Raw genomic sequence first — 25,587 nt, 5'->3', positions numbered from 1 at the left:
ACGTCACAAATTTGATTGGATGCCATGTTATTTCAGCCAGGGTAAATAATATTGTCATGAATTCCTCAGGATGTATCTTCTCAGTGACACACTATGGGGCACATTTACTAATCCACGAATCCGAATCCCGAATGGGAAAAAATCAGATTGGAAACGGAAATTTTGCGACTTTTTCGTCGCCATCGCGTGTTTTTTGTATTTTGCGCAATTTTTTTGTCGCCGTCACGATTTTATCGTATTTTGTGTGACGTCGCGATTTTTTCGTATTGAGCAATTGTAAACAGTGGAAAAACCAATCCGATTTTTTCGCGACGGAAAAGTTGCGGAAAATATACAATAAAGTCGTAACGGTGATGAAAAAGCCGCGCAAAATATTAAAAATCGCGACGGCGACGGAAAAGTCGCAAAAATACCGATCATTACGAAAAAAAAAAGGAATTCGCACGCTTTCGGTCGGTTTGTGGATTAGTAAATGTGCCCCTATGTCTCAAATATGGTAAATCTACTGTCCAGATGCCTTAGATGTGTTTACTATCCTATCCTTGAAAATGTATTGTATATACTGTGGCTCAAAATCTACTGTACTACTATGCTATACTGTAGCTTGGAAGTCTTTAGTTAATGATAAATCTAATATTAGGATTATTCATGTCCTGGAGAGTGAATGTCCTCTTAGTAGAATAACATCTAAAGCTTATGATTTCAAAAGCATTCTATAATTCATTTTTAAAAATAAAAACTAATATATAGACAACGCAGAATGTGTAGATTGCTTTAATAATTATACATATTTATTACAGATCCTTGACACATAAGTGCATTTGTCATTTCCAGATGTATTGGCAGAATGCTTACAAACCACTATGATAAAACCAGAAATGAGCAATTATGGCCAAGGTATGCGGTTTGAGAAGTGTGGCAGATAATGTTTATTTAATCAGAAATAATGCCTACATGTAATGTACTGGAACGCCTATCTATAATTCTCGACACACACAAGGACATTCTTTTTTTTCATGTAAATTACATCTGTTTAAGTAGGTACCCATTAATTACATTACTAAACACACTATTTTCATGGATTCAGAATTATGAAGGCAAACTTTTCAATTTTGGTACTTCATGTAGACATGATTATACAAAACAGTAACCCAGATTAACCTTATCCTTTTGCTATTACATTGTGGTAACACTGATGGTGGTAAGTAAAGTAATATCTTAAAAAAGTGAATGTTACATTTCTTTTTTTCATTTTTCTTTTTTTAATACTTTGAATTTAGAAATGAGAATTTCCAGGGCTTTTATACTACAATAATTGAAAGACAACAACCGCACAGAGACTCACAGATCAAATACGCTTTATCCTACATTAATTTTGAAAACAGATGCCAATATTATTGTATTGTGGATGGGTATGGGAAGCACATACTGACAGCTGATAAGTGTAATGGAAAACAATCTGCATGTCAAGCATTTTTATTTACAGTTGGCTTCCTTTAATATATTTGTAGTAGATAATATCGAATGCAGCATAGAAAAAAAAACTTATTGATGTCTACATCTTTTCATTTACAATAACTTAAAATCTAAAAAATAAAAAAGTTTGAATTTATTTATTAGCTATAAATATTGTATAAGTAGACAGAATCCCAGATCAAATAGATGTCTGTCTTCTATAAAATAATCCATATATTGTTTTGCACTCCGTATATATGTATACATTTAATGTTTAACTTATATAGCACTAATTCTGTACTCAAAACTGCATTTTCTTGTGCTGAAATAGACTAGATCTCATAAGTGGATTCAAAAGTTCAGTTTTAATTGCTATCAAGCATTGCATCATGATGTTATGCTTAAAGGATCAACAGTTAAGGTGATTATTGTAATCTTCCCAGCCTAAAAGAAAAAGAGTAATTTATTTATAAAGATGATCAAGGTTCCACATGTGCAAATAGCTAACGGGAGTATTAGTTTTCTAATGCTATATACATATATATATATATATATAGATTGTTATGAAGCCAGTCTTGCCTCATTGTTTGATTTTCAGGTTTCCTTGAGTTTGTGCTTCTAACTTTTTTTTTAATCTTTCTATAACAGTGGTAAAAATCTTTTTAGTTTTCGCATGTGCTTTGTCACAATTTGTACTTAAAATGCTGTAAAAAGAATTTGTAGAAAATGACAGCGACCTTGTATTTTGAATGCACAATGCCTAAATAGTAAAGCAGGAGTTTTAGTCTTATTCTAGATATAAATATCTATATAAAAATAACTATTATACATCTGTGGTAAGGTTTTTTTGCCAAAGGAATATTGTGTTTGCACTATACTCAATATTTATTTGAATATTTGATGCCTTAGGTTTGTCATTGGATGTGCTCAAATTTCTGTCTGCTTTTAAATAACTCTTTTCAGCCATACTCAGTGGCACTGTAACACATTTTCAGACTAACAATAGCTCAGTGAACTCCTTCCACAACACAGTCGGTTAAAGGGCCACTATACCTTCACATATTTCATTATTTATTAATGGCAGTATAAAAAGATAAAAGATTATATTTTTTCTGCTTTTCTCACTTCTGTGATGGTGTTACTAGTTTGTACAATCCTCATGTAGACATAGAAAAGGTCAATACTGATCCTTTTTGCAATTTTCATCCTAACTATGGTTCCCATACCCCAAGGTATTTTTTTGAAATTATGGAGATTTCCCTGCACAGTTAGCGATTATACAGTGCAGCTACATCAGCATTGTATGTTTTTGTTGGTCAAGCAAAAGTTATTGAGTTTTCTAGTATCTAAAACTGCACTGATTTTTGTACATGCCCACTATATTCTTGTCTAAGGTCCTATTATCTCTGGCTGCCCACAAACAAGGAGCCAGTAGTGAGTATGGCCTAATGGTCTAGGGGGAGTTGTCTGACACCAAATGAAGTATGGATGGGTAAATGAGGCAGTTAATAGAACACTCAATAGCATGGCAATTTTCTAACAGCCACTATAGATATAAAAGTAAGTGGCTATCTTGGTAAATAACCATTAGTTAATACTGACACATTTAATAATGTGCTTCAAACTGAGCTTATGTCTAGGTGTTTGGACTTGGACAATGAATTCAGAGAAATATACTGGCACTTTTGTTGAGTTTTTTAAATCACATTGCACAAAGCTAACATGTAGGAGATGTGTGGTAGTGTAATATTCAATTTCCAGAACAAAAAAGAAAAATCTGCAATAGGGTTTTATGATAATGCTTATTTCTGCTCCAGGGCAGAATAAAGTGACATCCCTCTGTAGAAGAAACATTAAACACATTTGTAAGCTATATTCCTTTTTTACACAATAAATTGTCATGCAATGCTAAATCATTTTCTAATAATATTCTACTACTAGGAAGGCTCAAGTGATAAGGGTTATTGGCATTGTATCTTACTAAATACATTTTTTTACTGCAGGATTGATCTTATTCAAATATGGGAATACATCCACTTCTGTGTCTTAATTTCATTTTGAATAAGAACTTACAAAATCATAAAAGTCTTCATTTACAAAACCACTACCCATTGCTGTTTATGGAAAAACAGTAGCTTATATTATTTCATGTGCTATGGAATATATACCCAATTCCAACACAGACAACAAATAAAACTGTGTATTGCATTACAAAATTAGGGTGACGTTTAACTCATCCTAATTAGTTACAATTGTAAAATGAAATTCACTTATAACATTCTTAAAAAAACAGAAATATTTTTGCAAAGTATATTTTTAGGAGAATCTGAAATTCAGTTTTTCGTTATTTTAAAAGTATTCAGTCTAACACAGAAGTAGGGGGAGGACGGGCACAGCAGTTTGGTCGTCTAAAGTTCTTAAGTATAGACTGAAACACTCTATGCTGCCTTCTTTTATGCTTTTTCCCTGAAGAATCAGAGCAAATTGATTTACGGTTTTGCTTTAGTTGTGCCCTTATCATTTTCTCATGTTCTCTGATTTGTCTTTGAAGATGATTTTGAATAGCAATCCCTAATGCCTCTGGGTCCATAGAAGCACCATACACCTCCCATGTCATACCCTGTTCATCCCAAACAACATCTTTCACACTCTTTGTCTGTTTCACTTGACTTTTTGCTTCAGCATTTGAACTTGGTGGAGTTGCTTTTTTGCCATGTGGCTTAGGCTGTTCAGAGGTAGATAAGGTGACCAGAAGTGGTTCATTTTTTTCCTCTCTGGCTTTTCTGAGGCGTGGTGTCAGATGTCCTGCACTCATGTCAGAAGCAGGCCTGGTCTGCAAACTAAAACTGCTAGACCTTTTACCAGCAAGTCCATTGTCATCCTGGTCCTTTCTTACCAAGACTTCAAGTATTTCATCTGCTTGACCTCCAGTAGCTCCAATAGTGTTTACTTCCACTTCCACATGAAGAGGAGTAGGTTTGTCCTCCTTCTTTGGCTTTTTTATATCTGTTGTTATGATAGCTTGTGTAGAACCCTGCTCATTTGTAATTTTGAAATGAAAAGGTTTTCGGTCTGTGCTATCATCTCCAGGAATACTAAGAGTATCTGTCTGATCATTATCTAAACGGATGTTATGCAACTGAATATTTTCTACTCCACTTAAATGGTGAAGTCTGGATTTGTTGTTGATTTCAGGAGCTCTAAAATGTGAAGGCTCACTGTACATGTCCATTGTTCTAGGTTTTGGCTGAGCACTGTTCTCTATGTTGATTTGGTAAACAGGTTTCACATTCATTAAAATAGGAGAAGGGCTTGCCATTTGCATCTGTGGCATTTCTCGAAAACAGAGCCCTTGTCCTTCTATTTCATTTCTATACAATATCTGGGAATTTCTGCCTATTTCTGTGTGCTGAAAGGTAGGTCGTGCTAAGTCTGGTGGACTTTTAGTATGCATTTGAAGAGGCTGTGAACTTAGTGCATCTGGTGCTTGAAAGCACAATTTTGGGGCAAGCTGGTTTTGTGAAAGCTGCGCCTGCAAAGCAAAGTTTGCTCGATCCAACTGGCTGGCACCAGGGTTACCCTGATAAATTATACAGACTTGTTCTTGTCTTTCTTTGAGGGCTGGAGAATTTGCCTTAAGAAATGCAGCTAAGATGCTTGGACTGGTTGAGACAGACTTGTTCTCAACATTTGCAACAGCCTGAACCTCAGCATCTTGAGTAGTCCAGTTTTCCAGACTAAATGAAGTCATTGTGCCCATTTCCTTAAATCTGCTGGGCAACGGTGGATCAGTTTCTACTTCTTCATTCTCTTTTTTTATCTTATCTTTTTCAAAGCTCAGCTTGTGACATTCATTTGATGTTATAGAATCTTTTGTAGATTCTCCTTCAGCTGTTATGACTCCTTCTGACTCGATAATTGTAGAAGCGTTTTGTGTGCCACTGTTAATGCTTTCTGTTTTGTGGGTTGGCAAAGATGGCAAAGATGGGTCTGCTTCCTTATTTTGAAGCAAGCTGTCAAGTCCTTTATCCGGTTCACTTTCAACTAAAGGTTTGTTTTTAAAGTCACTGCTTACTTGCATACCTGCTTCCGCTGATACTAAAGGAGCTACCAAAGTGTTATCTTTTACTGATTTTTCATCATTAGCTGTTTTTTCATCTAACAAAGACAACTGTGCTTTACTTAACAATACTGCATTCCCATCTGTGGAAAGATACGTATTTTTTATAGTGGAGATAGGCTGAGCAGAGTCCTTTATGGCTTGTGGTACTAATGGAGGCAATAATTCTAATTCATTACAAGTCCTAAAGGAAGATATTCCACTGCCTGATTCCTGTCTTTCTTGCTCACTTGTCATATTGCTACTGCAAATTAAATTAGCAGGGCAAGTTTCAGAAACAGAAAAAACACTGCCATTGTTTTCTAAGGCTCCTTGGGTAAGTTGGTGAAGTGTATCAGATGCAGAACAATCTTTCTCCACAGGAGAGGTTACCAATGTACTTTTGGCAGACCCCTGAGGATCTGGTACAGTCCCCATGGAATTTCCTTCGTTTAGCAAGATGTTCCAGGCAGAGCTGTTGAATGTTGAAAGCCCAAGTGGATTTATATTCAGTTAAGATTCTGATTTCCCAAACCTGTCCAAAAGAAAAAAATACAGAAAATTAGATATGTTATGCAGTAAAGCAAAATAAGTAAACAAGCAGCAATCAGCTCTTGGAGCTTTTGAAATACATTTAGACATATTTACAATCATAGGTGCTAAATTGCAGAAGTGCAGCTGGCATTAAATGTGCCTGGCTGAGTAACCCTTAGCAAGCTAGGACTTATTTACAAACAAAGGTGCTCATTTACAACCAATCAGCAATTACTTTTAAACATAATCCAAGAAAACATAATCAAAAATTATGGATAACAAAATGCCTGAAAATAGCGTGCTGTGGATTACTCAATTGGGGACATTTATTCTTATGATGATTACAAGACCTCCTGTGGTTGTACACTGTACTGAGGGAAACAGGCAGCCTAGGATTCTGCAAGTGATCTGACATATTTACTTTAATTTGGCTTTAAGAGATAAACAGTAGACACATTATTAAGAAAAAACACCTTACTGTAACTACATTAAAACAATAACTAAATTAAAAAATGTAAGTACCACAGAATCTTAAGGGTATACCTATAAATGTAAGTGTCAGTTTTCTTCAGCAGTAATACTTCCTGGCCTCCCACTTTTATTTTAGTGGCATCTAAAATCTGGTTGCTGCTGGGTTTGTTAACTGGACAGAATTGCAGCTTTAACTCTTGTACAAGTAAGTTTAGACTTGGAGTTAGAACACCGGTACTAGATCGTGGGAGCACTTGGAATGACACTTTTTGACCACTGTTTTTAAAGATCATCAGAATTAGCCATTAGGTTTATCAGTTGGAAAGCATTTATGTCTGCTGCATTTGGTTGCCTTTAGAGTGATGGCATGTGGGGAGTTTTGTAACATTTTGTCACCCCAGCAATTGTCTCCAACAAAGGGTAAAACTGCTACAAATCTCCATGACCACACCTTGTCCAAGTGCGTAGCTCTCAAGAATGCATCTGTTATTAATCAGGCACAGCTGAAGAGTTGGCGGGGAGGAGATTGGGTCTGGAGGAAAGACTTGTAGCATTTTGTCCTGTTCCCTTAGATCAGTGGTTCTCAACCTTCCTAATGCCGTGACCCTTTAATACAGTTCCTCATGTTGTGGTGACCCCCAAACATAAAATTATTCCCAAGACCATCGGAAATATGTGTTTTCCGATGGTCTTAGTCGACCCCTGTGAAAGGGTAATTCTACCCCCAAAGGGGTCCCGACCCACGGGTTGATAACCGCTGCCTTAGATCAAAATTGCTGGGGAAACAAAATGCTGCAAATGTGTTATTACCCTTATGGCTGCCAACCCTTCTTGCAGCATTAATATCGGAATATAGGTTTCTGTTTGCATTCAGCTGGATTTGGATTCAGGTTTGGAACAATCCTTAGTGATGAGCCAAACCAAATCATAATGCTTAAAGGGGACATGAAATATTCTAGGCAATGCAACTTTGATTTAAAAATAGAGCACATTCAGAAAATCACACTGACATGTTTGCCTGTGTTTTTCATCCTTTAAATTCCCTTTACAGTCCTTTTTGCAGCACTTTCGGTTAAGCGATCTGTGGTCTCCCGCACCAGTGATATCTAAAGGAACTTTATGTACAATTTTCACTCAAAATTCTAACTCTGGTGTTCAGTACTGAGGGGGTTCAACACCCACTGTCCATGTCTGTAGAACAAGCAGAAACTGATACATGGAAGAACTGAACAATGAGGTAAACCCCTTATGCTTTATTGGCGAGAAAAATGGCACACTGTGTTTCTGGGGGTGTGTTCCTTCATCAGAGGTCACACCCCCTAAATGTAATGTGCAGTTTGCAGTGTACACCTGACGAAGGACCCGAAACATAAAGCAGCCTTAATCATTTAGACATAGGAGCTGCTGTTAGATAAAGGATGAGTTGCTGCTTGTACTCTGGCATCTTGGGGCAACTGTAAACTTTAAGTACTCAAGAAAGGACGATCCTGGAGCGTGACAGTTGGTTTAAATATTGACAGCAAAGGCAGACATGCAATAAAGTCAAATTTTCTTTAAGGTGTTCATGAAGATCAGAGAAGAACAGGAAATAAGCTAGGCCAAATTGGTTGCCCTAGTCTCTGTTGTGACTCCAGTCCTACGTATATTCTGGTTTAAAGTTATAGTGAAATTGTTTAAAATTCACTTGTTTCTAACTAAGAGATCACTCTATATAAGAGTTTGAATATATGGTGGATGAACAAAATCTTTATATTATTTATGAGACTTAGCTCAGTAACTTATGTCGTTATAGCTCGTTAATGATTTTTTTTTATCTCATCAGCATTACTTACTGGTGTGGTATCCAAATACCGATCATTACGAAAAAAACGCAATCGGACGCATTCGGCCAGTTCGTGAGTAAGTAAATGGGCCCCTAAGTCACATAATGCAATTAATGCTCTCGGAAGCAGGCACCCACTGGGAAGAGAGTTCAGATTTGCACATATTATAGTTATGATATGCTAGTTCAGAGTGATTTCTATGCTTAAATCACTATTTATTAAACAACTACTGTGAGCATTCACTGACAGTATTTAGTACTAAAACTAAATTATAATTATGCTGACTATATAGAAGACATGCACACAGTGTGGTAAAAATTTGACTATAGAGCATGATGCTATACTACAATATATATTGAACCTGCCATGCAGCTTATGAGCCCAGAACAATTTCCTAGCAATGTGCTGCATTAAAATATTACATTTTATGTTTTTTTCCTTTTAAGGTTTTCTTGTGCCTGAGAATGGTAGTATAAATGAGTCCCTGCATTGTGCTTTCCATGGTATGGGAAGTGTGTTTGTTACCACTGCTGATAAGTCTGAAAGGCACTTAAATAAACTAAATCAGATGGTAACATATGGTGAATCCCACATTGTTGACATTTGCCCAAAGTAGATTTCCTTTTGTGTTTATTTAGTGGAAGTACAATGGGCCTCAATTTCAAAGGAAAATAGAAGGGTGCAAGGTAATATTTATATTTCATGATCACTTTTACTGTGTTGCACACAAAATAAGTAAACATAGCTCCCTGAAGGTAATTTTTGAAAGCGCAAACTTCTATGTTAATATAGAAATCTTTTTTTATGAGTGGTATATTGATTGAACTATTGTGATAAATTCAATAAAAGCCTCTTCAAAACCAATGTATAAAATAAGTGTGACAAATTTGCAGGTAAAAGTATGCAGTTGCAGTTTATATGATTCCATTGATAATCTGTCCACAACATGGGTGCAACTTGACCTTACTGGTCCCCTAAACAAGCTGCTTTATGAAGGACAGGGTAGGATACAAAGTCCAATAAATGCAAAGGTGCAAAGCACAACACAATGGCATGCCTGTCAGTGCAAAAAAAAGTCCTTTCCTTTAGATATATACTATATGATAATAACAGGCATGGCAATAAACATAGGAATCATTCACAGGCTCAAAGGGAGGCCTTTTTTGTATACCACCTGGTCAGCACAAGGAGGGGCCATAAATGTCACCACTTTTTTTACTGTACCTTTTGTCCGAACACAGGGTTGGACTGGGCTACTGGGACAGCGGGTGAGCGGGTGAGCCTTGGTCCTTTTGGGCCCTGCCACCTGTTCGCAACTACTTCAAAAGCTTCAAACAAAATTAAATGATGGCTGTGTGTTGAAAAGTGGAATGCGTGGCTCTCTTTCAATTTTCCACTGAGGTGTAGCCTGATTAACACTGGGGAGTAAGTAGCAGTAGGGCGGAAAAGGGGTGTGCTTAGGTTTGGGGGGGGATTTCAGTGTTCCAGTGGTTGGGTTGTGGGGCCTTGACTCCGGTACATGGTGGGCCCCAGGTACCCCAGTCTGAAACTGCCTGAACAAATGGAACAGCTGGGAGGAAAGAGAAGCTGCAGCTCCTCAGTACCTAAGAATATCTATAAACTCTAAATATGCTTATGTGACATCAGTAAATCTGTTGTAGTACTGCATAACCCTTTTCAAGTATTAGGTATTACACATTATGCCTCAAGTAATTGTGCTAGCTTATAGAAATTTTTTTCAGGCTGACGCAATAAGAACCATTTGATGGGGTTGCATTGAACCCCCTACCTTGAATCAGATCAACCTAAACTATTGCATATTTATTAGAGGCATATAAAGTAAATCAATCCTCATTTCAATAAAGGAGGACATCTTCCCATTTACTCTTCTGCCTGACCTTTTGTTCTGTCATCTCTCCTTTTCATAAGAGTATTCCCTCATGTACATTATTATTCCGAAGTATGTCATCTCTAAATTTCTATGGTAACTACAAACCGGCTTCCCTTTCTTTATGAAGAAAAGTACACCATTGATCATTGTAATTGCCTGTGCCACTTTATGGGAAGATGCATCAAATGGCAGATTTTCATACATATTAAATGAGCTTGAGCAAGCGAGCAGATACTTTACTGCATTAGAGATGCTTGTGAACGGAACACATTTTCAAGGCCAATAAAAGATTTAAGGGACACTGTGCAGACTGTGATGTTCTCATACATTTTATCACATTAACAGGGCATTTTGTGGCGGGACATTGCCCACTTTTAAATTCTGCACGCACTTAAGCAGTTCACTACACAGGGGTGAATATGTAAAAACAGATATCTTCAATTTAGAACTTAATTCAGTTTTCATTATCATTGTTTCTGTAGGAAAAAAAACATTAGTAGAGTTGATCATAAAGACCTACCATTAACATCACAGAGAACCAATTATTATCCAACAACCCATAGCTTAAAATAAACGTGTTTTCAGTCTATTTTGCTGCTGGCAAAAATGGCATGGCCTTCTGGAAAAGGGGCTCTTGATTTGGATTGTGGAAGTGACAAACATACTGGGGGGGTTGCATTATGTTCAAAGGAGCAGTACCAGCTTGATTTGCTCATGAAAAGAACAGTAACACCAAAAAATGAAAGTAATTGATATATTATGTTCTACTGCCCTGCACTGGTAAAAGTTGCATTTGCTTCAAATCCCTACTATAGTTAACATAAAAAGCTGCTCTGTTGCCATGGGGGTAGCTATTCAAATTGAAAAAAAGGAGAAAAGGCACAGGTTTACACAGCAGAAAACCGATAAGCTATGTAGATTGTCATTGTATTCTGCAGAGATTATCTGTTATCTGCTTATATAACCTGTGCCTTTTCTTCCTTTTATCAATTTGAATAGCTACCCCCATGGCTACACAGCAGCTTATTTATATACACTATAGAAGTGGATGTAAAAGGCATTGGGCAGATTAATAATGAAAAAATGTGCTCATCACTGTCCAGAATGGCTGTAGATAACATGTTAAGGGTCATTTATGACATCAAACCCTGCCTGGGATGGGCAGGGGGAGGCATGTAGACACCCTGCAAAGTCAGAACCCTGCTCCTGTGCATAGGTAAAATGGAGGGTTCTCTTGTCTGTGCTGTCCCTCCGTTACATAATTAAATTTAACGTGTACATTGATCCTAGGTGCTTAAAAATGTTGGCACAACTATTTGTAAAAATCTAAATGTAGGAATCTTGTCTATGTTAAAGGCAAATTATTGCTATAATAAAAATAAAGTAAACTGTAGTGTCTGTTTAATCAATCACTTTCACATACAGTGTAGTCTTTTTTATCTTATCTACAGTTTTCTATTTTATGGTTTATCTTAAAAATCTCCAGCAATTGACTGAATATTTCCTGCACTCCCACTTTTGGCCTGGGGGAGCATTTACTAAAGGTTATAAAAGAGTTTAGTCCTGGTTTCAAAAGCCCCTAAAACCACGAAAATCAAAATGTTGATAAATGGGCCCCCTGTGTAGTTTGTTTTAATTTATACACCAATATACTGCTCTATAATATCCTTTTGTGCGCTTCCTTGTAGCTTGCCTAATAATATAGTCATTTTTTGGAGCCCAGACAGAGGGGAAAGAGAGAAGTAAGCTGCAGACACTTGTGGTTAATTATTTGTATTGAAGGACCGCAATAAGCACTGAATTTACACAAATTTTGACTTACATGTTTAGTGCCTTTCTTAATTTTTTTAACCAAAAACAGGCTGTTGACCCAAGTCAAGCAAACCTGTTACATACTGTAACTGCTTCTGATTTCCAAATCCCAGATCACAAGCAAGATACCAAAGTTTGGCATATATGATGGTCTCTGACAGCCCCTTTCTCTTAGTATTAAGTGACCACCATGCTCCCTGCAGCTTCCAGTGCTACTACAAAGTAAATACAAGAAAAAAAACCAAGAGGAAGCAAGCAACACAAAGAACAGATCTAACCTAAATGGTACTTAACTAGACACGCAAAAACTGAACAGAGACTAGAATGGATAGACTTAAATTTACCAGTATAGTAAAAGGTACAGGATTCCACTGAAAGCTTGCACAGAACATTCTTATGCTTTGCATCCTGTGCCCATTAATACCTTCTAACTTAAATGTCTGAATGAAGCAAATGTTTGGGGGAATGGGAGAGTGCCTACATTCCTCCATCAGCTCACCATTTCTGAATACAGTGACAGCTGCATTTATGGGGAAAGTGCAGGAACACAAAGACCTGTACCTGGGTTGGTGCCATGGCCTGCAACTTTGTCTTGTGCTTTGCACAATGTACAGGACGTCACAATATATGGCTCCTATCTTTGTTGATATAGCTTCATAACATATTCACACATATATATACCAGTAAAAATTTAACACTTTGCTCTTTTCAAATTATAGGCCACATGGGAGAAGTGAAATGTATTACTGTGTATGCCCACAAACTCAAACAGCGCTATAAATTGATAGATGCAGTTTCTTTAGCAATGACTTACTTTATAAATATATTATACTATATAAATATTTCCCTGTTTGTTTACGTTATTTAAGTGCCATAAAATGACGACAAAGCCAACACCGACTAAGAATAACTTCACACTTGATGGCTTCCAAGAAGTGATTAAAATGCCAAAGAAATTCACCTGATTTGTTTCTAACTAGTCCCTGTGCACAATACATATCAGTATTTGCTAAAACAGACTCTTGTAAAACTCCCTGAAGTGCCTGGTGTCTAATAGTTCTATACGTCAATAGACCTATGGCATACAGGTGTTTATAACACCTTGCACCTTTCACTGATTAGTGTGGTGATAGAAAAACCCTTCTACGGTGGCAGCTGCTTCCCAGTCATTCAGTTTTTCAATAGGCATTCCCAGCTAACAGCACAAGTGTGTGTTCTAGACAGCTTGTTTCCTATTTAAGTTATTGGTTAAAGGCTGCAGCGAAAGACAGATGTTTTTTTGTTAGCAAATGAAAAGGGTGCTAGTTGGGGGGCAGCAGGAAAAATAATTGGGCATGCTAAGTAAGCTGTGTAATATTTAGCCATAACCACTTTAACATGAAAAAATAATGATGCTAAATTCTAAAACTTTGACATGCTTTTTAAGTAAAACCTGCAGTCTTGAATATAGGACAGTAAGTAGGGAAGTAAGTAAGTAGTAGTAAGGAAAATGATAGTGTATTGGAACTGCTCCTGTGTAAAATACATATTGTAAGATGTCCAAATACATTATCAATGTTTTCATAAATTATCAATATCAAATTGGCTCTCCTAGGGCCCAGCAGAGAACCTGACACAGAGGACCTAGTTTGACAACAATGAAATGTAGATCAATGTAATAGGTGTTAAATAGGCATATGGTAGAAAACAAAAATGGCCCATGGAAGACCCTCTGGTACTCTGGCAGGCCAGTCTAACTGTGCTGACAGAATGTAACATATTTTTTAATATTCAAGTCCTGATACACAAGAACTTCTTTAGTAGTTAGGATTGTGTAAAACCCAGCGTTTTCATATTCAGTTTGTTATCTGGCAGCTATGTAACTGAGGTAGAACTTATATATCTTCCCTCATACAATCCAACTGGGCTAACTTGCAGAAACAAAAAGGTTTTCCTCTTTCAAATTTTGCACAACTTATCATTTCTCCATATCCACACAACCATTGTGCATAGCATGTGTCAACACCACTGACAATATATGACATGTCTATCTATCAGCATAGACTTATAAACATGCCCATTTTAACAGTAACATGAGACCTGCAAATGCTCCCTTTCTCTGCCAGCTTCTCCTGTACAAAACAGCTCTGTTACCCTTACAGCCTCTTTATTCACCATTACTACTCCCCACAATGTGAATCATGTCTGACCCTATAGTCTCTGGCCTTCTACAGTACATAAATACATAACATACCTACCCCCTTACAGTATCAGGCTGGTCAATAATAGATAGTAATGCTTGCCTAGCAGGGCGACACAACTAGGGAGCATCCTAGTAATGCATAGGGCAGAGGTTGCACCTACAACGGGCTTCCGAAAAGTACAGATGTTGAGGAAAGAAGCCCAAACCCCAGCAAACTAAAGATGTGTGTAGAAAAGAAAAGTAATAACAGTGTCTGGCATTCAAGGAAATACAGGCAGGAGGGCCTTCCAAGGCGTTTAAGAACTATAACATGTGTACAAATGAAAATCTGTGGCACAAGGGCCATTTCTATGGTCTCCTATGCAGAGAAGAGTCACAGTAAATAAACCAAATGTAGAGAAGTAGAGAGAAAACATAAGAGATAGATGAAATGGCAAAACTGGAAAATGAAAGAAAATGACAGCAGTGAATAAGGCTATGGACAGAGAATAGAAGTCATTGTGATTATATTTAACCTCCATCTGTCCTTTTCAGTGACCAGGACACTATAGTAAGTGCCCTTGTTTTATTTTTAATCAGAGGAAATTCCTAAGAGGGAAAGACACACAGGACACTTTTCTGGCACTCCTGCATACCACAATAAAATTATATCTTTATTTCATCGCTTAAAAACCTTTTTGTTAAAAACTTAAGATAGAAAAAAGTAACTTGTTTTATTTCTAACTGTATACTACTGAATTATAGATTTGCTACACTCATGTCGGCCTCATACCATTATTTATAAACAGCTGACAAAGAACCCTGTAACGGCTTGGTAAAGGCACTATTTGTGTAGAATTAGTGTTATTTAGCTGAGAATGTGTTAATGGAGCTGCTGTGAATTCTATTTTATGCACTGTTAAATTGAAAGCAAAGTTGTGCTTTTTTGTCACAATGAATGCCAACATAATTTCACCAATTTTTCCTTATTCTGTATGGCTAGGTTGTCAAATAAATATGCCCATGTAGGCTAATATTGTCGAACATATTTGTAGTTCTCAAAGAAAAACCAACCATTGGTCCAGGTATGGGCCCAAAACAGGTCTGGAGTGGAATTCCAAATAGGCCCTGGCATTTCAAGTACAGAGGGGCCCAAACAGCCCCCTAAATAGTGACTGTCTATATGGCACCTTACAGCAGCCCCTCTGGCATTTGGCAGAATCTACAGATGGCAAAAAAACAATAAGATTCCAGCGTGCTTATGGCAGCTGTTAATAACAAAGCTTCCTTAAGCCTCACAGGAACAGCAGTAGAGCTTAGAGAACAAAGAACATTGCTTTGCTGCATGATGCTATAAGGGCTGTATTTTTGCAGTCCTTAGTGCTCCTGCAATTGTGCCTAACATTTTTTTATCTCCTAAAAAAAGTGGGGAGCGCCCTCACTTCTTAAAAAATATATAGTCTGGGAGCACCCTCCCTTTTACATTCCTGTTCAGGCTTAGTTGGTCTGAGTTTTATTATTTATATCTGCCCAAAGTCACCAAACATATGAGTGTCCTTTAAATAGCTCATTTTTGCTATAGGACCTGAAATAACATAAAAATCCCATGCCATATTTTGCTTCAAAAGCCAGCAGGCAGCATTAAAGAGCAGTGTAGTGTTTACATTTACTCAAGAGGCAAACACTGCACCAGACAAGAGGTTTGACTTTCTTCTGGGGTTCATTATATGGAAATGGTCTTTACAAAATGTATGCCATGATTATTGTTTTGTTAATGCTATTTTGTTTTTTTCAGGGATAAATAAAAGCCAAAACAACTACCAGTATAATATAGTTTAACTCACATTAGTATCTTAAAGTTGATTAGATAAAGCATTTTCTCCTTTTAAAGCCCAAGGACACTCTGTTCCTATGTTCCTGTTCCTATGTTCTCTTTACTGTAATAAGTGTTCTTCTATTCACTTCATTCTGTGGCCTTCATTTCCATTTACACTATCAATATTCCCAATTCTTATAAGCAGATGTGACAAAATTACACAAACTAGCCTATCTGCCACTGGATTAAATCATTCCAAAAGTGCCCATTGTACTCCATTTTGACCAATGACCCCACTTAGCTGATTTATTAATTTTAAGATCATGTTTTACCACAATTTGTGCAAATCACAGCAAAAAACAATCACTGTTTTTACTATTGCAGGCTTTTTTGGACAGTCTGTTCTATGTCACAACATTTGTTTGTTACAATTTTCTTTAGAGCTGCTTAATAATAAGCTTCTCTGACAGATGTAACCTCATTTTCTGCTAATGTTTGATGATTTCCAAACCTTAAGCTTATCTTCTCAAAGCAGTGGCCTAACATGATCATGGGAAGCTGCCATGGACAACTTTGAAAAGATGGGTCATTGTAGTTAATAGGCCTGTTAGATGTATGGGTCTGTACAGTATATTCAATATATAGGTATGGGATCTGTTATCCAGAGAGCTCTGAATTAAGGGAAGGTCATCTCCCAAAGACCCCATATTAATCAAATAATGAAACCAAGTACCAAGGAGGAAGGACCCCAGAGGTCCAAAACATGTAGTGCTATGCATCTCTAAACCAATAAACTACACAGAACGCATTTGGCTCTCCAGTGGATTTTTCTGTTTTAAGCAAATAATTTAAATTTGATTTTTTTAATTTTACATGGTACTTATTGAAGTGGACTTGGCGAAACCTACACCACTGTCTGATTGAGCCCCTTCACTGAGGTTTACACTTTGTGGCACACAGGTTGTATTTTCTTTTGCCTAAAACAGACCCTATGAGAGATCTCATGAGGTCTTTTGGATAAGATGTTTCCAGATTAGGGATCCCATCCATGTACTATCATTCTTGAACTTTCAAGCTATAGAATGACATTCAGCAACAATGAGTGTACCCTGGAAAAAAATATCCTAGCAACACTTTAGCTGGCCATACACGTGGCGATCTGACGATGTTTCGTGCGACCATCGGTCGCACGAAACATCGTCAGATCCGCCACACACCGTCAGGGCTGAAACAGCAGATAAGGAGATAGAAACAATAGGATTTCTACCTCCTTCTGCCGATTCAGCCCTGACGGCAGATTTTGGTCAGGCGCCTTCTATGGCGCCCGATCAAAATTTTCTAACCTGGCCGATCGGCGAGTCATCCAATATCAGCAGCTTCCTGCTATATCGGTCGACTCGCCGACATGCCATACACGCACCGAATATCGTACGAAACAAGGTTTCGTACGATAGTATCGGTGTGGGTATGGCCAGCTTTACATATGAGAGTCTCATCTGAGACCCCTCTGATCTGCACTGCGTTACTTCAGCACTCAGAGGCACACCATCCATCTGTCAGTGCACCCACTGGATGGCTTTCACATCAAAAACACAAAATTCTATATTTTGATGTGTGAATCCACCCCATATGCACACTGACATGCAAATGCTATGCCAGCAACATGGGGTCAATCAGGGCAGGGGTAAAACGTTACATATGCCAATACTGTAAGGGTACAAAGGTTCCCTTTGGTATTTAGCCACACAGTTCCCTAACCAACCCTATGCTTATATGGTTATCTCTAAATTCATTCACTATACAGCTGCAAGGAAATCATCTCAAATAAATCTATGTTTATATTATGACAAAATCTTATTCAAAGTGCATTCTAGAAACTTAAATGTAAAGCAGAGAATATAAAATCAAACACTATATTTCCCTGTGTGATATTTCAAAATATCTATCACTTGATTTTGAAAAAACAAATTATCATTTTAGTTCAAAATCACTGCAGTTTCTTTACTGAAAATGAAAAATGTGTGAATTGTTTCTGCAAAACTGACAAATCCCAATGAAATACACATGCAGAAAAAATGGGTCAAACACTGGCCTTCTGACTAAGCAGGTTAGAAATGATCTTACTCGGTGATCAAAATAATCTGCCAGCAGGGCTTCCAAACACCAGCTGCATGGATTACATCCACTATTGTATATAAGGCCCATTGAGTTGTTATTATTAGAACAAAATGTATGATAATAATATTGAGCTATTAAGATGCTAATTTATTAAATAAAACTCTTTGACACAATCTGAAATAATACCTGCATTTTAATTTGTTACAGCATAAACATCAATAATTGTTTATGGAAATCAGGTACTGACATGTGTCATTTTGTAGATACTTTATATACTTTACATGGGTAAAAACTGGCAGGGCTCTTACACATGAGGGTTTTAATCTGCTTTCCCATGAGGGTTTTTTTGGTGTGTGTTCCACCGCATGTGACTGGATCAGTTAACTGACCTGAATCTTCTCTATGGGCACCATACCAAAGGGAGCAAATGTAAATGCCCAATAATAATAAATTTAAATCTGTGTTCAACACGTGCTCTGCATGAGTTAACTGACTTGGGTCAGTTAACTCCTGTGTTGTCATGCACAGGAAGCACATGTAAATGTGAATCCAGATGAAATGAAAAAGTCCAACTTAATCGTCATTTGGAGGCCCATTTATCAACTCATTTTCTCTAAAATTACGCATGCGTGATTTATTAAAACAGCCTTTTAAAAAAAGCATGAACCAAAAAAAGTGGAAAAATGAAAGCATCAAAAAACCCTGAAAAACTCTAAAAGCACAATAGAAAGATTGGCCAAGTGAAAAAGGACAGCTTCCTTTGACTTCTATATGACCTTGACAGCTTTTAGATGGTGTATTTTTACTTTTGGATTTGTTTGGCAGTTTGGTGCAGTTTTTGCACACAACAAAAATATGAATTCTGAAAAAATGCCCCCATAGCATTTACATTTATTCACAACTGTACAGACCCTGTAGAGAAGATTTGGGTCAGTTAAGTCATGCTTTCATGTGCACTGGAAAACACAAGAAATATATCTCGGGGGTAAAGCGGGTTCAAATGCAAGTGTGTAAAAGTCCTTAGGCTAGGCTTATTTATGGGTTTATAAATAAAGGAGAATGGGACTTGTGACCACACCATGAAACGTCGGTGTTAGGATTGTCCAATTAGAAAGACCTAGGCCCGAAGGTAGCCATTCAAGTGATTTTTATTACCTCAAGAATATCCAGGAGCCCCATACGCCTCTTTGCTTTACATCAGTATTTTTTTAATAATCCGTGAAATAGCAGATAATTGTCCCAAGGCATGGAAAATGTCCTAAATAGTTCAGGCTTAACTTCTACCAGGAATAACTCCTTGTTATAGCCTTTATTAAATGAGCAATACTCTTGCCAAAATAATAAAAGATTTCATATGATTTCATTCATCATTCTACTTCTTCGGCTGCAGTAGTGAATAAGATGACCTGGACTAAGGAATAAATGCAAGGTTTATAGTAGTTTATAGTAGTTACACTTTACTTACACTGACAGGGCTCCCTTAGAGTGTTGTGCACGGAACATATGCATTACATGGTATCGACACTGTGCCAAAACTGAGACAATCTACAACCACAATGATGCAATCAACACACAGTCTAATTTGCACATTATTTAGCAATGCAACTGGTGCACACTGCTTTACTGATGCCTACAGTTACTGTGGAATTCTTGGAAATAACATTGTATTGTACAAACTGCACTTGCTTTTATGTAGCAACAGCAAAACCGTAGCTTTACAGAGCAACAGTTTTTGGCTACTGGTTGACAGCTGGAAAAAGTCAGAAGAATGCATATAACTATATTATTATTATAACTTAAACAACCCCCTTAAGCAAATGCAAAACTGATTTAACATTTGAAATAGAATACTCTTCATTGGACAGTTGTGCAAAGCACTTTTTAAAAACCTGGTAACATGAGAAGTCAACATGCATCTAAATACCTTCTGGCACCACTTCTCTTTGTTATCGATGGAAATCTTGATATAATGTGCACAAGAGCATTTTGAAGTGAGAAACAGAGGCAAATCACCACGAACAAGAAACAAGGGGCAAGAAGGAGATTTTCACACACACACACACACACACACACACACACACTGAAGTGATAAAATGCTATAAATGCATTTACTATGCATATTTACTATTGAAAATGTCCACAATTGCATGTTTGATACCATTCTTTTAAAAGGATACTGTCATGATTTTTATGGTATACTTTTTATTTCTAAATGATACTGTTTACATAGCAAATAATTCACTCTACCATTTAAAATGTTATTCTTTGGATATTATTCTTGTTGAAGAAATCATCCAAGCCATTTTTAAAAGCACTCCACAACATTACAGCCCTCACTGTGAAGAACCATCTGTAATACTTTAACCAAAAGGGGCGGCCTCTGATGCTTTGGCCTAAAGTGGCGGCTTCTGATACTTTTGTCTTTTCTATGGGAAAAAAGACCCCACTTTTATCTGACTATAATTCCCTTCTAATGTACATGTAATCATGTCCTCTTGCAAGTGCCTTTTTTTCTAGAGGAAACAACCCCAAGTCTAACCTTGACAGTCTAACCTCTAACTCTTCCATCCCCTTTACTCTCTGCACTTTCCCAGTTCATTAATATACTTCTTAAAGGAGGAAGGAACTGCATTTTGGCATTTTATTGCCAATAGATTAGTCACAATAGTGCAAGCTAGAATGCTATATTAATTCTGTAGAAAGCTTTAGCATACGTGAGTAAATAGCCCTAGAAGCTCCCTTTGTTTATTTAAGATAGAAGCTGCCATTTTTGCTCAGTCTCACTAGCTTACATGCTGCAGCTTTGGCTGCTGGTAGGTGAGATTACACAGCACAGTTGAGAGGGAGAGAGATGAGATTGGAGGGGAGGGGGAGGAGGAGAAGCGAGGGGAGAGAGGAGCAAACTGAGCAGACTTGTGCCGTGCCCTGAAGGACTTTTCTGAGAGCAGGAAGTCTGACACAGAGGATCATGTATACAGAATAAAAGAAAAGAAATATGGTGTTTCTTTTTGCTGAGAACTCAAAGCAGCAGTTTTATAAGTTTTTATGTATGTATGTATAACTTTATTTATAAAGCGCCACAAGGGTACGCAGCGCTGTACAATCTTACAAAATACAAAATTACACACAGGAAGGACAAGTGATATAATAAATAAATACAATAAATATATATATATATATAAATGCACAGGGAATAAGTGCCATGTGGTATGAGACACAGTAGGAAGGAGGTCCCTGCCCCATAGAGCTTACAATCTATGGCTGTATTTACATTGACCTTTTGGTAAAGCTTACTTGGTTTTTATCTTTCCTTCTTCTGGAGAACTGGAGCCCAAAACTGCACTGCATACTCAGGGTGAGGCCTTACCAGAGACCTATAAAGAGGCGAAATTATATTTTCATCCCTCAAATCAATGCCCTTTGTATGCACTTTATTTGCTTTAGTAGCCACAGAATGACACTGCCTGTAATGAGACAACTTGTTATCCATAAAAATCCCCAGATCCTTCTCCATTAAGGATACCCCCAACACACTACCATTTAGTGTATAACTTGCATTTATATTATTTCTACCAAAGTGCATAACTTTTCACTGTTCAACAGTAAACCTCATTTTCCAGTTTGCTGCCCAGTTTTTTTAATCTAGTCAAATTGCTCTGCATGGAACCTTTAATTTTGCAAATCAGCAAAGGTAGAGACAGTATGTACAATACCCACCTTCTATATTATATTATAAATGCAAAATTTTGTTCTCATTTATGCAATTCTTTTTACCATTCATGACTTTTATTATGTACGCCCATTAGTTGGCAAATTTTATGTTCATATTGTAGTAACAGAAAATCTTGATTTTAATTATGGTTTTTTAAACTGAACTTGTCACAGATATGTATATGCTGATCGAGAATTACTTATATTTTTTCTTGGCAATCAGGACATACTTGATTGTTTGAGACAAGTACCATGCAATGCTTCATATCTCATTAATGTGTCAACTATTAAGTAAATTTACGTTAGTGCATAATAATAGCCTTTACATGCAATTATCTTTTATAATTTATATCTAACACAAGAACTTATTTTCATTAGGAAGTCAGAAAATGCCACTTAATTTATAAAATGACATATAATACTCGTCTATTAGGCATGTGGGCATGTAATCAAGACTTAAGTTTTAAAGGACAAAGTAAACTAATAGTCTCACTACCAATACAATGAATCTACAGTGCTACACAAAATAAAATAATTGGCACTTACTTAAAAATAAACAATTATTCATATACATGGATAATAGATGATATAAATCAAAGGTTGTTGCAATGACTCCAGCAATGACAGGAAAGGCCTAACCCTGCTCTGCTCTCCTCCCAACTCCAACTAAGTCAGCTCCAGCTAGTAAGCAGAAAAAAACTAAACCTCCAACCAGTCTGCACTACAGAATAGTTATAACCATATTTATAAACCTTCTAAAATAGAAATTAAGAATTGCCCAGAAGGCACAAAATTTTTTCCCAAGAAGAATTAGAGCCAAAACAGGGTTCCTAAGTAACAGTTTACAACCAAAAAACCTTTTCTCTTTGAAATATAGTACAGGTATTGTTATTAAACTATGCAGAACGTTTTGAAATACATTTCTCTGTAATAATAAGACAGTACTGGGCAGATTTATCTAAATATTAGTTTAGAAATTAATACATAAAAACTCACCCATGTTATATTCATTCCTATGAGATTTTTAGAAGCTTTTTACGTATTAATGCCCCTAGGGGTTATTTTTTCTCCAGGGTGCAAGTGCTAGAGCACACCCCTTAATGTTCCTTGCCAAGTACTTGCACCCTGGGGGATGCTGCTTTGTGAGTCTAAAAAAATTATCACTTGCTCTCTTTTTTGCACTTAGAAAACATAAATATCTGTTCTTAATCATAAATATGCTGCATAAATCTGTGTTTGTGGCAACCAAACCTAAAGTTTATTTTAAAATATTTTAGAGATGGTTTTTCAAATTGCAGAAAGACCCCATACATGAAGAACCAAACATCCCAAGCATTTCAGGTAGTGGATCCCATGCCTGTATCTAGTATATTATTAATTTATTTTTCATTGCATTAAAATTATTGTATTATATTTACACTCACAAAAACTTGCTAAAAAATATCTAAGGTTTCATTTACAGAGCTAAATCAGGATTGGACCATCAGCATACAAAATAAATACAAATCAGAGAGCCATTATTCTGCTTATTATAGCAGTGGGATGACTGTATGTATCTAACTGAGTGCTAAGAACATGCATAGTATTCATCTGAATAAATAAGGCTGATGCCACACGTGGCGTTTTTACGCTGCGTTTTTTCTAATTCTCTCGGCGGCTGGAAAACGCCCGATATCATCATCCATAGAAATAGCTTGAAAAGACGCGAAGCAAACCACACAATGGGGAAATACGCTAGAAAACGCCTTAGCACCGATTTTTCAAGCGTAGGCCGAAATACGCCAGTATTTGCAAAGCAAGCTATTCCTGTGTATATGCAAAGGCAGCTGCCAGACCTAGCGGAAATACGCGGCGTTTTTTGCTATTTCGCACTATTAGCACCATGGAAACAGGATTTGCTTACGTCACCAGTACTAGGCTGAAAAACGCCATAGTCAGGGGCTGTGTGGGTTGTGCAGCGTTTTTAGGCTGAGAAAAAATGCAGCGGAAAAATGCCACGTGTGGCATCAGCCTAAGAATATACCTATAAATAAAACTGCTTAGCTCTTGCCAGTTTAGAGTCTTTTACTAATCAAACAGTAAAGTGAATGTAAAGTGACTATTTGCACATTTGGCACGTGAACAGAGTCCGTCCTCTACACATTTTATAGTTATGTGATGTCTTTATCATAAATATGATATGACTAATGCCATCTGAACTGACATAGCCATTTACATCAAATATATCAACACAACCGTAACCAGCACATATGATAGCCCTTTAATTAAAAATAAAAATATCCTTTTAAAGTATTTCTTGCAGCATGTTTAGTGTTTTGGCTAGAAATCAAGACTCTATCAATATCCTGCTGAATGTTGGATCTCTACCAGAAATACTGAATGTGTTTCAATGAACCTAGACAGTGCTTTCAATTAATTTGCTGGCATCGGTATGCAGGCTGATATGGACAGTGTTGTGACTGCATCGTACTCACAACTTTATTTATTTATTTATTTTGGACATCGTGTTTCTGTCCAATCTAAAATTTACAATCTTATCGCTTGGACAACATTCTCAGCCAGTAGTCTGCATGTGAGACTAGAGGATAATAGGAGAAGGACAAAATAGAGATATAGGCAAAACACATAAGCACAGCACACACAGCAATCTGGCTTTCAGTGACTCTGGCAACAGAAGAGATTAAATGCCAAGAGCTTAACAGAAAAGTGTTTAAAATAATCACAGCAATAGGATATAATTGATAAATGTACAATTTTTCTTAATTTTTTGTTGAGTGAAATGGCTCTGATTTATTTGGAAGTACAGTATATCATGTTATCCTACACTGCAAATTGGATTGTTTAGCATTTCTCACGCTTATCTGGAGCTGTGCTCAGGCTCATTATAAAAGCATGGCATGATAGTTATCTCAAACATGTCTACTTTAATAAGTAACCAAGTACATGTAATACAAAAGGCAGCAATTTTTAGCTCAAAGTCCATTTAAAATCCCTCTACAGATACCACAAGATTACTTAGACATTAAAGGTGCTCTATAATTGAAATATGTTTATCTCAGGCAGCTTGGCATGTATGACTGTACTTCTTTATATTAATGCAAATATATTTCAGATAGAAGCCTTTTCACACGTTTTATTGAAGAAGAACTGAAGTTTTTTTTTAAATAATACACAATTTCATATTTTTTTCTTTAGAGTGATACATTTTTCTTAATCTCCCCATTTTCACCCAAATTCATAGCTACTTAGAGATTTAAAGATTTAAAGGAACAGTAACACCAAAAAATGAAAGTGTATAAAAGTAACTAAAATATAATGTGCTGCTGCCCTGCATTGGTAAAAGTTGTGTGTTTACTTCAGAAAGTCTACTATAATTTATATAAATAAGCTGCTATGTAGCCATGGGGGCAGCCATTCAAAGGAGAAAAGGCACAGGCACATAGCAGATAACAGATAAAGCACTATTGTATTCTACAGAACTTATCTGTTATCTGCTATGTAACCTGTGCCTTTTCTCCTTTTTTCCAGCTTGAATGGCTGCCCCCCTGGCTACACAGCAGCTTATTATATAAATTATAGTAGTGTTACTGTAGCAAACACACCAGTTTTACCAGTGCAGGGCAACAGTGCAATATATTTTTATTATTTTAAAGCTCTTATATTTTTTGGTGTTACTGTTCCTTTAAGATGAGGAGG

General features: G+C 36.8%; 1 protein-coding gene across 1 annotated transcript in view; it reads right to left on the bottom strand.

Moving 5' to 3' along the window:
- Positions 1-758: 758 nt before the first annotated feature.
- Positions 759-25,587, bottom strand: part of gprin3 (GPRIN family member 3) — a 45,956-nt gene continuing 21,127 nt past the window's right edge. The window contains exon 2 of the mRNA XM_018096306.2: positions 759-6,089. Coding sequence (XP_017951795.1) covers positions 3,815-5,992 — 2,178 coding nt within the window. The 5' untranslated portion in view covers positions 5,993-6,089 and the 3' untranslated portion in view covers positions 759-3,814. The remainder of the gene's footprint in view (positions 6,090-25,587) is intronic.

This window comes from Xenopus tropicalis, chromosome 1, assembly GCF_000004195.4.
Source record: "Xenopus tropicalis strain Nigerian chromosome 1, UCB_Xtro_10.0, whole genome shotgun sequence".
In the NCBI taxonomy this organism is placed as follows: Eukaryota; Metazoa; Chordata; class Amphibia; order Anura; family Pipidae; genus Xenopus; species Xenopus tropicalis.
Note: the sequence above shows the minus strand (reverse complement) of the source record. Positions and strands in the feature narration are given on the sequence as shown.